General features: G+C 39.8%; 2 protein-coding genes across 2 annotated transcripts in view; one reads left to right on the top strand and one right to left on the bottom strand.

Moving 5' to 3' along the window:
* The window catches only part of MOCS2 (molybdenum cofactor synthesis 2), a 36007-nt gene that overhangs the window by 16073 nt on the left and 3139 nt on the right, over nucleotides 1-16795 (top strand). The window lies entirely within an intron of this gene.
* The window catches only part of ITGA2 (integrin subunit alpha 2), a 102510-nt gene continuing 88463 nt past the window's right edge, over nucleotides 2749-16795 (bottom strand). The window contains exons 25-30 of the mRNA XM_061189249.1: nucleotides 15631-15741; nucleotides 14548-14652; nucleotides 12533-12646; nucleotides 9340-9429; nucleotides 6740-6856; nucleotides 2749-6281 (exon numbers count right to left, since the gene is read on the bottom strand). Of these exons, the coding sequence (XP_061045232.1) occupies nucleotides 6201-6281; nucleotides 6740-6856; nucleotides 9340-9429; nucleotides 12533-12646; nucleotides 14548-14652; nucleotides 15631-15741 (618 nt within the window). The 3' untranslated portion in view covers nucleotides 2749-6200. The remainder of the gene's footprint in view (nucleotides 6282-6739; nucleotides 6857-9339; nucleotides 9430-12532; nucleotides 12647-14547; nucleotides 14653-15630; nucleotides 15742-16795) is intronic.

Here is a 16795-nt window from a genome sequence, read left to right as displayed (position 1 = left end):
AAAATCGGCCTTTAAGTGGATTGTAATGTTTAAAGTCGCTTTGGAACTGTGGCTTTGTATGACAGCCTATGTAAATTCACCCAAGAAGTAGGAAACTCAGATTACTCGTGTTTCAAGTTTTTTAACAGGTAGCAAAATTTAAAGAATTTTATCTTTGAATGAAAGTAATAGCAGATGGTTAACAAATGAAGTGTTTTGTGATTTTGTGGATATTTTTGTCCTTTAGATATGATGTTGAGCCACTGTATTTTCAGCATGTTTTGAGAAATAGTGATTAAGGAGCCAGAAGTTTGAATCTTGATCTTAGATCCCTGAATGAACCTATTGGAGAATTAGAAAACAATTCCTGGATATCTTTTGAATCCACTCATTTCTTTTTTCCGCTGCTACATTTGTCATCCAAGCCACCACTCCATTTCTCCTGGACTGTTGCTGTGGCCTGGTGACAGTCCCCCTTCCTTCTCCCACTTAGGTCACTTCGTCATCCTACTTGAACCTTCTGATAGGTAATCACATCCTGGAACTTCAGTGTTCTCACCATGACCTACAGCCTACATGATCGGGCTCCTGCCTGCCCCTCTCACCTCCTCTCTTGCACCAGGCTCCCTGCTTTGCTATGGTGCTTTGTGGCAGGCGTATTCTCCCTAAGAGTCCTTGCCGGTCTCTTTGTCTAGAACGCCCTTCCTCCAGGAATTCTTATAGTCTGCTTCCTCACTTTATTTCCTCACTTCCTCCCTAATTAAATGTCACCTCCTCAGAGAGCCTTCTCTGACTACCCTATTTAAAACTGGATTCCTGTTCCCTTCCCTTGCTCTACTTTATATCTTGCAGTGGCACTTAACCACTACCTCATGTACTGCATCTGTTCGTTTATCTCCATCACTAGACTGTCAGCTTCCTGAGGCCAGGGATTTTTGTCTCTGTCACCACAGTGTCTAACCATGACATGCACTCAAGAGTGCTCAGAAGTTCTGTCGGTGTTAAGTATTGTGCCCCCAGATTAAACACACGTGACACGATGTGTAGTTGTAGTGCTTATAGATACGTAAAAGTATCTGGCTAGATGAATGAGTGGATAGGTGCAGCTTTTCTTCTGCACTCTCTTCCTCACTCCCATCCTGCAATGTCTCTCCTACATAGTTCCTGAGCACCTAGTTGTAGTAAAGGCCTCTCTTAAGGCAGTTAACGATTTGTGTGGTGTAGTTAGGTAGCTCACCCAGCAGAGGGCAGTAGAGCTAGGGCTATAGTAAGAACAACTTGAGTTAGCTTTTTGCTTTTATTTTGCACAGAATCAAGAAGTTCAGTTTAGTTAGTAGCCTTTTTCTTTTAGTTAGGTTGGAGTGGTCCTAAGATGAAAATCAGTCCCTCTTTTTGAATAAGATTATTTCCAATCTTTAATTGGTATCTTAGTTTAAAATATTAAAGGGTTATGATAGGATGAGGAATTTTTTTAAAATGTTCTATGTAGTTTTTAAAAGGTGATATAGAATGAATAAAAGGAATTACTTTTTAAAAATACATAAATATAAAACTTTTCCTATTTGGGACAGAATGGTAGATTTGATACAGGTCTTTAACCTACTCTGTGACAATCCAAAGAAAAATGAATGTTCTTTTTCTCCAAAGTTGTATTTTAATGTACGAAGCATACCAGATACGCTTACTGGTAGTGGTTCTGCAATCAGCTGCCCTTATGATGTGCTTCACCAGAACTGAGGTGGGCCAAATTGAGGAAGGCACGTGGAGGTTCACCTGGTAGGAACTGGAGATGTTTGTGCATAGGCGCGAAAGGCAACACATACCCAGCAACCTTTGCATTGATGGGCCAGCTATAGAATGAGGGCCAGTCTATGAGCCTGATATGTATCTTGTTTTATAATTTCAGCACGTTCATTTCAGCATATTTAATCCTTAAGATGTAAACCCTCTTGCTTACTATTAAAATTTTTAAAAACACTATGCAGATGACTACTCACATAGGCTGCAGCAGTTTGACTGATTTTTTTTTCTATATCATCAAGCACATATTTATATCTAGAGGTCAGTTGTGCTTTACAGTAGTGCTTCTCAAACTTTAACATAATACGAATCATCTGGTGATCTTGTTAAACTTCCAGTTGGAATTCAGTTCTGTGTGGCACCTGAGATCTGCATTTTGTAACAGCCTCCAGGTGATGCAGCGCCGCCTACCCATTGACCACATTGTGCGGAGCAAGGCTTTACACCTAGTCTCTAAGCTATGAAGGCAGTTTAAGGTTCCTGCAAAGGCATCCTTGTGGCCACTGCTACTAACGTAAGAGGTTAGGTCCACCCTCACTCTTCTTCTACTGAGTCTTGAATGTGTTCTGAAGCACAGTGAGTGCATGAGATAAATACAGTGAAATACGGTAAGTCGTAAAATTCAAATTCCAAAGTAAATAGCTTTATTTTCAAAATGATCTTAATTGTATTCAGTAATGTGGTATTTAAAGAGGGGTTTACAATTAAATAATACTTCTCTGTTTGATTCTCATACTTTAATAGGAGAAAAGCTCTTAACTAGTTTATGCTGATGACTGCTCCAATTTGATCTTTTGCTTCTCAAAAATCAAACGAATTGTGAAACTTCATATACAAACATGCATATTCATGTTTATATTTTTGGTGGAGAGAAAGAAAGACAAAAACCAGTTTATCAAAAAAGCAAATATACTTAACAAAGATTTATACATTATGTGTGAAGGAAACTATCCTAGACAATTTGTCTTTAAAAAAATATACAATTTAACATAGTTGTGCAATATATACATTTACATTTTGACTTTATCTGCCAAACTAAATCAGGTACGAATGAAACCAGTTTTTTATATTTACATAATGGCTACATTTTCATTCTTTAAGGTTCAAAGAAACAGTTAACATTTTTGTTTCAAACTTTACCCCCATGTATACCTTTTACCTCTAGAGGTCTAGTCTTTCCAATTGATTGAAATGAGTATGCGTTAATGAGGGCATAGTCCTAAGAGCTGTGTATATAATTATTTTCTGTGTGCAAATTGTATTAATGATGGACCAGGGAGCTCAGTTTGAGGAATCCTGTTTAATGCTTTCTGCTTAATGATGGCTTAATTTATGGGACTGTCATATTACGTTATAGCTGTATATCAGAATAGATACATTATAAAATTATACCTTCTATAATAACTTGTAGTATAATCACTTGTGTGATTATGATAAATTGGTTTTAGTTTTCTTTTCACAGTTAATAACTTTTACTATTTTATAAAAATAGCACAGCCAGCTAGGAATCTGTCCAGTTCTCATTTTGCTGCTAAAATGGACAATGCACAAATTCAAATCTCAATGCAATTTTTTCACAGACTGTTTTACTTTACTATTTTGTAAGGCTTGTGTGGCATGAAGCACACAAGGCATGAAGCAACTCAATTCTTATCACATTCTATACATATTGTCTATACACCATTTATGAAATGGAAACTTTGAAGATGACATCTTTTAAGCCCCATATTCTACTTACTTTTAAAATAAAAGTATGGCTGAATAGGAATACAGAGCTTTTTTTCTCAAATACTTTTTTAATTTCTTGGATGAATACTCAACCTTTGCTTAAAAGTGCTTGAGAAATACTCCTCACTAGAGCCTCTGCCTCAAATCTGTGATCTGGTAACAGAAGTTGTATATTTAGGCCACTTGCTTAGCGCAGTGGTTCTCAGTCGGGGTGATTTTGCCTTCCAGGAGGCGTTAGCCAATGTCTGGAGACATTTTTTGATCACCACGATGAGGGGGAGAGGGAGCGTCTGGTATTCGTAGGTAGAGGCCATAGCCAGAGGCCAGGGATGCTGCTAAACATCCTGCAATGCACAGGTCAGGCCCCCGCAAGAAAGAATTACCTGGCTCCAAATGTCAGCAGTGCCCAGGCTGAGAAACCCTGCCCCAGTGTGATAAATGGTGCAGAGACAAATGGCTAATTTTTTAGTTTATAGTAATCCAACTCCTTCATGGAAACAGTGCTGTCAGGGCGGCACATCCAAGGCAAGGCTTGCCAGAGCTCGCAAGCTCACTGTATGTGACCTCAGATTAGTGTTTTATCATCTAAGGAAGGGGAGGCAGAGTAAAATAAAAGGATGACTTCCATTGTTCTCAGTATATTACATCAGAAAACTAGTAAATATATACAGCAGTTACCCAGTTTATTAAATAGTCTTTATCAACGTAATGACCAGTTTCCCCTCCACTCTTTTTTTAAAACAAATTTTCTTGGAATGAAACAGTGTTTGAATCCAGCTGTTAAAAGAATTGGGCTCTAGCACATGTAACTAGAGAATACCATGCTGTTTTTGCTGTAAACCCCTGATGTTTTATTTCTAATTGTTTTTTTTTCTCCCCTTTGTTTGTTTTGTCAGATGCAAAATAAATTCTGTAACTGTGCAGACAGCCCTGCACTGCCATCACAGGCACACATGGGCAGATATCTGTTTTCCTCCGAATTCTTTTCAGTGTCAGATTCTTGGAGGATTGTCTATTTGTGTTGTAAGAAACCCAGATAGGTTTTTAAAGTTAAAAGCGTCGCTGCTGAACTCCGCCCCAGTCTCCCCATTTTATAACAAGGACACTGAAGTTTACAGAGGCTAAGTGACTTGTCTGAAACTTTGGGTATGTACTTTCTGACATAAAATAGTCCCCACGGCCTTCACCTCTGCCCCTTTTCTCCCAGTCCCTCCTAGAGGATAGGTGGGCGCAGAAGTAGAGAAAAGAAGGTGCAGAAGGAGAAATGGGTGGTGGTCCTCACAGTGGCCCATTTACATCATAAGGACCGGGATGCTTGTAAAGTACAGGTCACCAGGCTTCATCCCGATCTGACGACTAAATAAGACTCTCAAGAATTGGGGCGTGAGACTCTACCTGGTGAGCAAACTCCCAGGTGAAAGTCCTTCTTCTGGAAGTGTAAGTCCTCCAGAAACAGACAAGCACAGCAGGGGCACATGCTGATTTGGTGGTTTCTAATGTCTCCTTGTAACTTCTTGCAAATTCCTGAGATGTTTGTTTATACTTTACCTTGTTTACCCTGCCTGAAATCTCAACAATTAGAAATCCACTTGGGCTTTTCTTGCATATTTAGCAATAAATGAAAATAGCTCCCTGAAGTTAAGGGGATTATACAGTAATTCACACAAGTGTGGAAGTGAAACAGATGACTTCCTTCTCACACCTGGAGAAGAGCAGCTGCCCTGGGAATGGGAGATTTGGACAAGGGGTTACAGGAGGGTGGAAAACTCTGGACTCCTGGAGAAGAAGGCGGGCAGCGGCAGGCATGGAGAATATGGGGGCACCAGGAGGTGGGAGAGGTTCATTTTGGAAGGAGGAAGGATTCCAAAGAAATTACTCATCTTTCAAAAATTCACAAGGTCCCCTGCCAGCCAACCAGTCAGGTCAGCCAGTTATGCATCCTAAAGGAGAAAAATTTCCTCCTTCTTCCAGGCGGGGCCTCCAGCAGACAAGATTTTACCATAAATGATGTTACAGATTTTAAACAAAAGTTTGTGCTTTGGCCACTAAATCCTTTAGGCCCCTAACCCTCTCCCAGTGAAATGGAGATTTCCTCTGCAGGAGGCTCTACCAGTCAGCAAGCATGTTTTGATAAGTACATCATCGCAAGCAAGGGACTCTAAGGAAGCAGCTGTGGGCTGACAACAGCAATTTTTACCTAGTGTATAAACAAAATTATCACTGAAAATATCCTCTGTGGCAACTTTGGATGAGCAGCGTTAAGTTGAAGACCTGTGTTGTTTTTTTTTGCCCATCAGCATCAATATATCCAAGCTAATTATATACCTATACCGAGTACTTCCACTCTTGTTGTTTAAAAACAATCATTTTAAATGATTGGGTTTTTTCCCCCAAAAAAATTCTGAGAAAGGTTATATTTTTCTTTAAGAGTTCTCCTGTTTGGAAGCATTTCCTGTAAACTCTGGACCAGCCAACGTAAAGATCACTTTCCCCCCAACATAAAATAGTCTTTTACCCTTTATACTCCTGCCCTCCCAAATCCCTCACAGTTTCTTTCCAAACTGACCTGCAGTTCTAGTTTAGCTATTACATTATTAAGTTGCACTGGGATTTTTAAGAAATCCATTCATGCGAATAGTAAACCCTGGCTGTGACGCTGCCCCTTCCCACTGCAGTGGGAACTGCTGGGTGATTCAGCTGTTGAGTTCTGTGGTCTCATCAATTTCATCTGGACTTTTGGCCATTTTTTCATATTTTCTTTTGAAGAATCCAAGCTGTAAGATGATGATGTAAAAACATTACCACTTCTGGCCTATTTTGTATGGGACCCAGACTCCCCTCTCCTTGCACCTCTGGGAATCATGGGGCTCTGGAGAGGTCAGTGTGCAGAGTGATTGACCTGGCATCAGCCCTTCAGTGAGATTAATACCCAGAGTTGAAATGAATTACATAAAGTTAAATTTTTCAGCGTCCACTTACTTGCAGCTGAACAAAACATTCAGGGTCTGGATGAAAGGAAGGTTGGAGAAAAGGGACCAAGACCAAGGAAATAAAATCCTTACTGATTGTTATCAAGAACATGAGTGAGAATTTGCAAATAAACTTGCATTTCCTTTTTTCTTATGATAGATGAGGAGGTACCATATAAAACTTAGGGTTGCTCATGTGATAAGGAAATTCAAGACAGAGGTCTTCAGGACCCCTGTATTTTTAAATATGAAACATTTCTTACCTTCCATAAAATTGCAACCAGAGCTAATAACAAAAGGATTCCAGCGATTGCACTTCCTACTATAACTCCGGTTGGTACTTCAGCTTTCTCGTGGGGTTTCATTATGGTAATGGGAATCTGTAAGTGTATATACAAAACCATTGCGTTAATTTTAGCACTGAAAAAAAGTGAGATGGTCTAGTCAAATCCTCTAATTTTATAAGTGACGGTCTGGAAAGGGGATGTGACTTCCTCACGATCACATTCCTCAGTTAAATATTGTACAGTACAATCTCGAGAGAAAATGCTCCTGCAAATACAGGCAAGGCATGCAAGTCTTCCCATTTCCTTCCTTTAACTGCATCAGTATTTAGTGGCTATGTCATCTCTGACAGTCTCAGGTGCTTTAATCACTTACGAAATTTGGAACTTTAGTTTCTGGCATCCAGTCTCACCATCAAGTGAAAGCATTTGGAACCCAGTCTTGGGGAGGAGAGTCAAAAAATTAACAACCCAAATCCCTTGTGTTTAAACAATAACAACAACAACAACTTTGAATTGGGCTCCTAAAATGTTGATTTATTTGATATGGATTGTTAACAAGTAGAAGTAATATCTCAGGGCTCAAGTTGACCTTTTCAGTGATAAATTGCCCTTGAGGTTACACATGATTCTTAACGTCTACTTCCTGGCAGTCTTTGTGGCTTTGTAATAGCATGGCTGCCGTAAGAGTTCTAACAGTAAAACTGTATATTCTTTTTTTTTTTTTTTTTAATTGGGGAAAGAATCACAACCATTTTCAAAGAGTTAATTTTGGAGCCAAATGAGGGGAGAAAACCTAATTTATTTACTTAACACTGAATTACAGTGGCAGATAAGTTGCTTTTCACCACAGAATTTAATGAGTTGGGCTAAACTTGAGTCTGGCCTTTTGGTGACTGTATTTCTTCCCATTTGAATTTTTAAGAGCTAAACTAAGGCTTTATAAATTTAGGAATAAAATAACTAGATTCATGTAGTTCACTGTTTAGTGGCAGTCATGTCCCTACTTCTCTCTATTCTAGAACTTCCTAATCCAGGCTCCATGGATCTTTAGGGAACTATGAGTACATGATTTTTGTATCGGCTTTTTAAGTGGGCCTGGAATTCAAATAAATTGAAGAATCACTTGTCTACCTATAGGGATAGGTCAATTTATTATTTGGATTCCAAAATATAATTTTAAAATTTATTTAAAATAGTTATTTGGATTCAAAAAATATTTTTATAGACACAAGTAATAGTTGGCCTCTATTATTTATCAGTATTGCTCAGAGAAAACCATGAAAAGAAAAATTTCCCGAAAGGTTCATTGAAATTGTTAATTTGAATTTTTAATTAATGCATTTATTTAATACTGCTTTCTAAAAAAAACCCCAGATTTCAGCAGAGGTCCAGGTATTGTCTGAATACTACATTTTTCTGAAATGAACTTTTAAAATATCTATAGTACTTCCCCCCTCCCGAGGCTTAGTTCATAGCACTTTGAATTTGAAGCCCACGTTTCCTTTGCCTCCGTTTCTGATTTTCCACACCCCAGCCTCTGAAGAGAGGGTGCGGGCCTTTGCTGATAGTCCTAAACCAGAAGCAGAGCAGCATCCTCTGTGTGGAATCATTTTTGGTGGGACAATAGTAGGACAGCAGGGCTGTGAGCTCCACTCTCAGGCATTGAGAGAGGTCCAGAGTTCACAAGGCCATTGGCTTTTTAGCCAAGTCCATAGACTGCAGCAGTGGACTCTAGTGGACTGGGGCCAGCTGCCAAGCTGGCCTCGGGGCAGAGTCTTGAACTGGCTTCCAATTCCTAACAAAAGCATTGGGAGGAAGATGCCCAGGGCTCTGCCAGCAGATTAGCTGAGCATGGAAATCCTGCTATATCTAAATATGGCATATTCTAACCAGAGTTCCAGTGCGAAGGAAAGTTGTCCCGTGCCAGCGCTTGGAACAGTGAGCCTTTGTCTTCTGTGAACGTACATTTCTTTGCCAAACCCTTTTTTTTTTAAAATCAAGAGAAGCATTTATAGTTTTCTAGACTGAAGATCTAATGAATGGATGTTTCACACAGTGTCAGTGTCTAGTTTTAAGGAGCACTGCTAAAAAAAAAGAAAAAGCCCTCTAATAAATGCCTTATTTATTAAGCATACTTAAGCACTTCTCTTTCAAAAATACTCTAAAATACTATGTATGGTTCAAAGGAGCATGACTTAGGTTTCATGGCCTAGGATGTAAACTGCTTTGTGTAAGCGTGAGCAGAAGGGAGGAGCCATGGTGCTGGTTGAGGCCTGGAGCAGGGAGGAGGGAGCCCCAGCAAGATGGGGCCCCTTCCCTTGTGCCTCCTGTCAGATCATCACTTCTGATCCAGCTTTGCCAGCGTGGGGACGAGGGGGAGGGCAAGTACACCAAGGGGCTTTTTGGAGTAGCAAACACCCTTATCAAAAGCTCAGCATGATAAACATTAGACTTTCAGAGTTTCAGTAAGATAGTTCTATATACATGTAAATGCAAAAGTGACTATTGTAAATGGTCAGAAATGGAATGCCTGTCAGAGACTCCAGCGCCCACAGCGAGGGATGCGATGCACTCACCGTGACGGTGTTTTCTTCGATCGCATATATCTGAGGGTTATAGGTGTCGATTTCTGCCGCTGCTGTCAGCTGTACTGTCTGAAAAGTCGACTGGAACATAAGAAGAATAAAGAGTATATTTTTATCCTAGCAGAAGTTAATGTATACAACTCGGCATGCTCCTTATTTATTTCCTTGTGGAAAGTGACAAGAGCAAATGCCAACTCTGAAGACAAGCATCTGTGTGTGCTTAAATCGCCGATATGCTGGGACCCCATGTGGGAACTTAAACCGTGCGGGTGACTGGGCCCTGCCATAGCAAATTAAATGAAGTCTCTGGGGGGTGGGGTCTAGATACCAGCCGGTTAAAGCGTCTCTCCCGGTAACTCTAACTTGTAAACAGGGGTGAAAAACAAGGGTTTAGAAATGAAGTTTTTAATTGGGAAAGATCATAGTTTAGGTTTTTAAAAACAATGAAGTTTGTGACATGAGAGAACATTGAAAACTTGGTATTTTTAAATATTTACCTGAATAAATTGTGAAATCAGATTCAAAAGGAAGAGAATTTCTCTTCTGGGTACACATGTGCAAAATAATACTGTTTAAAGACCATGCATGTCAGTGGCAGACATCCTAAACCTTGTGTCAGTGCTATATAACATGAGTAATAATTTCAGATTTCCTAATCTAAGCATTTTTATAAAAAATAACTGGATTTGGAGCAGGCATATAGGAAGGGCATACATTTTATGCTGATGTTATTAGTAACCTCCAAAGATGAAATAATTTTACATGCGTTCCTGAATCTAGTTACAGAAAAATAATCTATTTTTCAATGGATACATTACTGATGTGTATATTGTTTTCTCTATAATCAAGTATCGGGACTGACGCTTATTTCGAGATGGAATACAATGCCCAGATTTGAGAACTGCCTTCACATGATCTGGCTACTAGGATTTAGTTTTTGTGGTTACTAGGGCACATGATTCAATATACTCCATGAGGTAATTTGCTAAACTATATCTGGGAGCCAGAAAGAGAGAATGCATATCCAAAAAGTGAGCAATTTATTTCCTTTCCACTGGCTCAGTCTCTGATTAGCTTTAATTTTCTCAAGATGGAAGATTGCAGTAGAAGTTAACCCCGATCACTGGTCTCTCAAACATACATTATTTGGGGAACATTAGGAGTATTGATAATGGTTTAAATTTAAAAAGGAGTAACAGTTAAGTGAATGTTCTTATTTAATAGTCCCTGCAGACTAAAGATGAAAGAATTTCCTTACAACACTGATATATCTGCCCTCCTAAGTCTGGCCCTTTGCACGGGTACACAGTATCCTGCAGGGTTAACAAGTAGTGGTAGGCGTACCATGCACACCCAGGAGAGTGAAGTCACACACCTGCTAGCATTCAACAAGCCTTCTCCTTAAAAACGGCAACCAACAATGCCACTGATTTGGAAGCCTGAGCGATCACTTTGTGATGAAATTACTTGAAATGTTAAGTTGACTTGCACTGCCTCAGAAAAAGGGCAAAAGGTAGTATATTCATGGGCTCTAATACAGGAAGTAGGATGTCTGAGAACATCCACTGTTGAAATGGTTCAAAACAAGGTGGGGATAAACATTTGACCTTTCATGAAGGAGGAAGATGTGTAGGACTTGATATGCAATAACTCTCAGGGGTGTTTTTCAGCTTAACTATCATAACCATGTTGAAAAAGCATAAATAATACACTTCTTCAGAATTTTGCTTCCAGAAATGAAACTGCTGCTTCTGAAAACCTTGGGGAAGGTACTATAAAAAGTCTTACAGTTAAAATGATGTAGCTTTAAACAAACTCAAGAAAAACCAAATGCTTTTTACAGAGCCGGGGTGATTGCCTTTTGATTTGCAACAGTCCGTTTTCCTTCCCAGCTGGCAAAGGTTACTATGAAAACATTTGTTCCTCAAATCCAAGGAGCCAAGATCCAATGGGTAAAACTGAGCACCAAACTGCAGCAGCTGGGATGATGGTATAACTGCCTGCTTTGCATCTTACAGGATTTAGAGGCATCCTGAAGGCTTGAAAGCAAATGCAACTAACAAGAAAACCAAATAAAGGCAAACAAGGAGAAAACCCAACTCCTCACTGCTCCACTTCTCTAGTTTTTCACCTGCCTTTCACAATTCCTCTTTCTATTATGTCTTTATCGAAGAATATTGCTTATATTTTGGTTCCGGGGCCAAGTTCGGAGGGAGCCAAGTTCTCTGATGTGACATAAAACTCCATAGCAGGGAGGGGTTTGTTGGAGAGATCATGAAGTGGTTAGAAAATAGGGAATAGGGTATGGTTGGTAAGCACCTTGAAGACTGATTTATTCGTTTAAAAAAAATTCACTGAGAGCCACAAGGCCCCCTGGAGGTTTCAAACTAATTTCTATTTTGCTGCCTCAATCAGAGCCAGTGTTAGTAAAATGAACAGCTCGCCGCTTATGTAGTCAGATGTAAGGAGCTCTGTCCATCCTTACACTTTGTGCCAGATTGAAATTCTGGCTACTGAAATCTCTGCTGAAAGCAGATATCACTACTGCCAAGTCACACCTGCCAATTGGAAAAACACTCTGACATCATTTTGGCACATTCCTCAAACTCGTTGTGAGATTGAAATGACTTAAAAAAATTGTAAGCACACTGGGGCTTTCACCAGAGAAGGGATTAAAAACAGGAGAGCAGAGTGGTTACACCTGGCTCTAATACAGGACGATGGATTCTTAGGTTAGGTTCACCTACCAGGTAGTTTGAGATCAATCAGCAGTCACCCGGGAGCACAAAGAATTGAGGCACTTTGATTTGGGTACGGTGGAGAAGACCAGGAGTCAGCAAAGTCAAGAGGAGGAGGAGGAAGACAGAGCAGGTGGCCCACTGCACCCCAGGCAGCTGAGGGGATCCTGACACCATTTCCAGAGATTCTGCTGTAGTAGGTTGGCATGGAGTCTAAGAAGTAGATGCTTTACAGGCAGCCCAGGTGATTCTGAGGCACAGCCAGGTTGGGCAAGCTTTGGAAAGGGATGGAAGCATACTGCCTTCCAAGGTAAGATTGCTCTGGGTCACTGGGCACGGCTGACATTAGTCAGAATGCTAATTTTGTCAGAGGGTGCGACCTTATTGACAGTGAAGCTTATGTTTCATTGCTATCAGTGAGCCGAATAAACAAAGCTGATACTTACTACTGCGAAAGTCCCGTTCCAAATTCTGGTAGACACATTAAGGAAGTATTCTCCTTTCACCTGAAGGTCTTTCAGCCAGCAGGTGACGTTACTACATGAAGCGGTTCTGCAGTTCTTTCAGGTTGGAGTCAAGGGTAAAAGGAGAGAGTTAGTACGGGCTTTAAAAAATAAACACCAAAATTTTACAAAGACAGGTAAAACCCAGTACTGGAAGGATCTAAGGAAATCAACAATCTCATGAACTATTACTAGTTACAACCCTTCTTCTGGAGATTTTAGCACTTTGCCTCAAAATGTAAAAAGTGCATGTCCTTTGCCCCTGCTGCTTCCCATCTGTGTGGAAGGCCTCAGGAGATAATCATAAGTGTGTGCAGAAGAGTACAGCAGGCCTGTTTACTGAACAACTGTTTCTCAGAGTTAAAGAGAAACAACAACCCGCACAAGACTTAATCAACTATACTCCAGTGTAAAATAAAAATTTTAAAAAACCCAAAAGACTAAACAATCCGTGTTTATCAAGTGTACTAGTTAAGTAAATTATTGAATATACATACACAAAATGTAGTACAATTTAGTCAGTAACCTCATGATACAGATGCATTCCTTGAATTTTAAAAAAGTTGTTGGTAAAAGAATCAGTGGTTGCCAAGGGTTGGGGGGAAGGAGGGATGAATAGGTGGAGCACAGAGGAGTTTCTGGGCAGTGAACCATTCTGCACACCGTAACTGTGGATCCATGTCATTATACGTTCATCCAAACCGATAGAACGTACATCAAGGGTAACCTAATGTAAACCATGGACTTTGGGTAATTATGATGTGTCGGTGTAGGTTCATCAATTGAAACAAATGTACCACTCTGGGCGGGGGGGGGGGGGGGGGGGGGTGGGGAGGTGGGGGGGGCGGCGGGTTCATAGTGTAGGAGGCTGTGGGTAAGTGGGGCAAGAGGTATATGGGAAATTTCTGTAATTTAGACTCAATTTTGCTGTGAACCTAAAATTGCTCTAAAAATAAAGCCTATTAAAAGATCTGTGACATACCGGCCAATGAAAAAAGGTAGCTTGGTCCATTTATGTAACAGTGTACATGTGCTTATATGTAGGTTAATGACTAGAGGTAAAGAAGAATGTTCATTAAATGTTAAGTGGTCAGCTGTTAGATTTCTGGAGAACTTTAGTTTCTTCTTTGTTTTTTGTGTTTTCTCTATATTGTTCACAGAAGTTGGCTTTTTTACAAAATCAAAACATTTTCACAAAAATAAGGAAAATGCTGAGAGGTATAACTCATCTCATACCCTGAGATGAGTTTCTCCTGAGCATTTTTACATACCTCTGTTCAGATTTAGACCACATTTACACTGTAATTACACTATAGTTACTTAAATAAGAAACTGTTCATTCTCCTATTTTCCCATCCTTCATGAAATAAAATAATTGCAATAAAAGAAAAACAGGAGAATTTCAATGTTGTTCATAGGGGAGAACTGAGGTTGGTTTAGCTTTTACTGTTTACTAAATGTTTGCTTATTTGAATACTTCATATGTGCCAAGCACCATGCTAGATGCTAGACAAGTGTCTTTCCCAAAAAAGTGGCATAACTCTCGAGCAGGAGATGAGAAAATACTGAAAACAGAGAAGGGTGGTCAGAGAGTCAAATTTAACAGCTCAATAAAAGACGTCAGTGATTATGTGGAGGAGGTGAGGGGGGCTTCACCTCCCACACATGCCCAGCTCCCGCTCAGCTCTTTGCAATGTTTCCAATGTGCACGACACAGTTTGACATGGAGTCCTTTTAATATCATGAAATTGGAACATGTATTTTATAATAATGGCATAAATAATAATTCCAATAACCTAGATTTCAGCGTGTGTTTTCTTGATTCACACAGATCATCAAAGGCAAAATAGGAAAGTTCTACCACCTGAGGTGGCAGGAAAAAAGAAGTGCCTCAATTTCCAGGTAAAACAAACAGTGAATCATTAAAGGAAGTTTTCACCCCATTAACCTGTCCTCACCAATTCTTTTACATGACGGAAATTTTCACTCTTGAAAGATACAGAAGAAGATGTTTGTCCTGTTTTCAGTGGATTTATTTCGGCTTTGCAACTGATGTCACCAGCCTACAAAGAAGGACATCAAATCAGTCTTAGGAAGCAAGATGGTTTATGATGTTATTTTTGACTTGTTAGGAAATCCTATTGTCACATGTTGGGGCAGGGGAGGGGCTCCCAGGATTCTCTTCACTGTGCTGACTTGGCCACACTTCTGTTCATCACTAATGTAAACCCTGAAGTATTCAGATCCTCCTGACGTGACTCGATGGCATGGCGCTGGTTCTTGCAGCCCACATGTGATGACACAAATTTGTAATAACAATTGTCTGTGAGTGATTTATTTAATTCAGGGTTTTTTTCTGTGGAACAGTTTAGGATTTTGCTCTCCTGTAGTCACCTATAAACAGCGCAGAAGTAACACTGCTGTAGCATTAGCTAAGTGCTAGACTATGGCTGAGCCACTGTCAGGGGTTTGGCTACAGCACCCCTGTAGCCGGAGGGCTTTTAGAGAAATACCCAGAGGGCTTTTAAAGAAAAACACTGGTGCTAGAGCCTTAGCCCTGGAGATTCTGATTTAATTGCCTGGGGTAGGTCTGGGCATCACACATATTTAAAAAGCCACCCAGGTGATTAAATGAGCAACCAGGGTTGACAACTACCAGTTGAAAGTCCAGGCTGGCAGCTTGAAGACCAGCTACTGACTGCAGCTGTGTAGACCAACTACTCTCCCACTATGGGTTCAACCTCTCACTTCCCAGCCAACTAACTTCTCTATAAACAGAGCTCTGACAAAGTCAGATCTTCAGCTGGTCAGAAGGAGGTTTTAATAATTTCTGCCAATTGTACATCCCTAGACTCAGACATTTCTTATAACAATATCCTGCTTCTAATATGAAATTAACTGCTAGTTACCTGGCACCCAGGGTACATAGGGGTTATCTTTTCAATTTCTTGTCTGTATGATGCAGACATGATCACCCCCACCTCATGGAACATTTCCATATGGAAGGTACACGTTTTTATAGGCAATTTGGATGCACTTACCTGGTCCGTGTGCACCCCAGTCAGGTACATCAGCGGGTTGTTGCCTTTGGTGTATTGAGGGATATGGATGATTACAGATGCCATGCTGACTGGAACACTTCCTGTTGTTACCTATGTAGTAAGAAAACGTTCTGATTGCCGCTACATCATACACATGTTGGAAGGAACGTGATCAATAACCTCAGTGTTGATGAAGGGCAACTATTAAGTGGTAAGAGTGAGTCCATATGAAAGTGAGTCATTACTTCATGGTCACTCTTTGGCTCGCTGTGTTTTACCTCTTGGAAGAATCTCAACATCTACAATTTTAACTGGTAAATAATTTGTGACTTAGGAGGTGATTAAAAACACCTACCATCTGTGGGTTTGGTCTGCTAGGGCATGAAGTCCCACTCTGCCCCTGACTAGCAGTGTGGCTTGGGCAAGGTACCTGACCTCTTTATGCTTCAGTTTTCTCATTTGTAAAATAAAGATAATTGGCAAATCAGTAGGTATGCACAGATACAGCCTCTGTTCTCGCTGGTGGAAAGTCTGTCCTAATTGTCCAGGGCTCATGCCCTACTGGTTGTTAAACATTTTAAAGAACACTCATAGGAATAATAATCCTATCAATCTCATAACTGATCTGGGAATTAAATGGGTTAACATACATAAAGCACTTCATACAAAGGCTGATACTTATTACATGCTATTTGAATATTATTTTATAATATTTACTACTAATTGACTAAATGTTTCATTAAAGAAGTAGTTGCCAAATACCATGTACATTTTATAAATTCCAGTATCTGGATCACAAATCAAGACTCCTTTAAGGACTTTTTAAATCACTGAATTATAGAGTTGCAACCATGTGAAAGACTTATAGGAAATGTACAAAAATAAAATGGTAATGATTAAGGGTGGTGGATGGATTCTTCCCTTTTTATTTTCCAAAGTTTATGCAATGTTATTATAAAATATCATTCTCTCATAAATTCACTTCTCTTTATATAACTGAAAACAAACTTTAATAATTACTAAGTAATAGCCAATAGAAACTGATTTTAAAATATTTTTATATACTACTTAGCATGACTGTACAAAATAAATATTTGTATACAAATGGTGAGCTTCTCAAATAGAAGTGGTTTCCAAGGATAAATTGGCATACTGATTATATTTC

This window comes from Eubalaena glacialis, chromosome 4, assembly GCF_028564815.1.
Source record: "Eubalaena glacialis isolate mEubGla1 chromosome 4, mEubGla1.1.hap2.+ XY, whole genome shotgun sequence".
Taxonomy (NCBI): domain Eukaryota; kingdom Metazoa; phylum Chordata; class Mammalia; order Artiodactyla; family Balaenidae; genus Eubalaena; species Eubalaena glacialis.
This window is presented reverse-complemented; position numbering and strand designations above follow the sequence as displayed.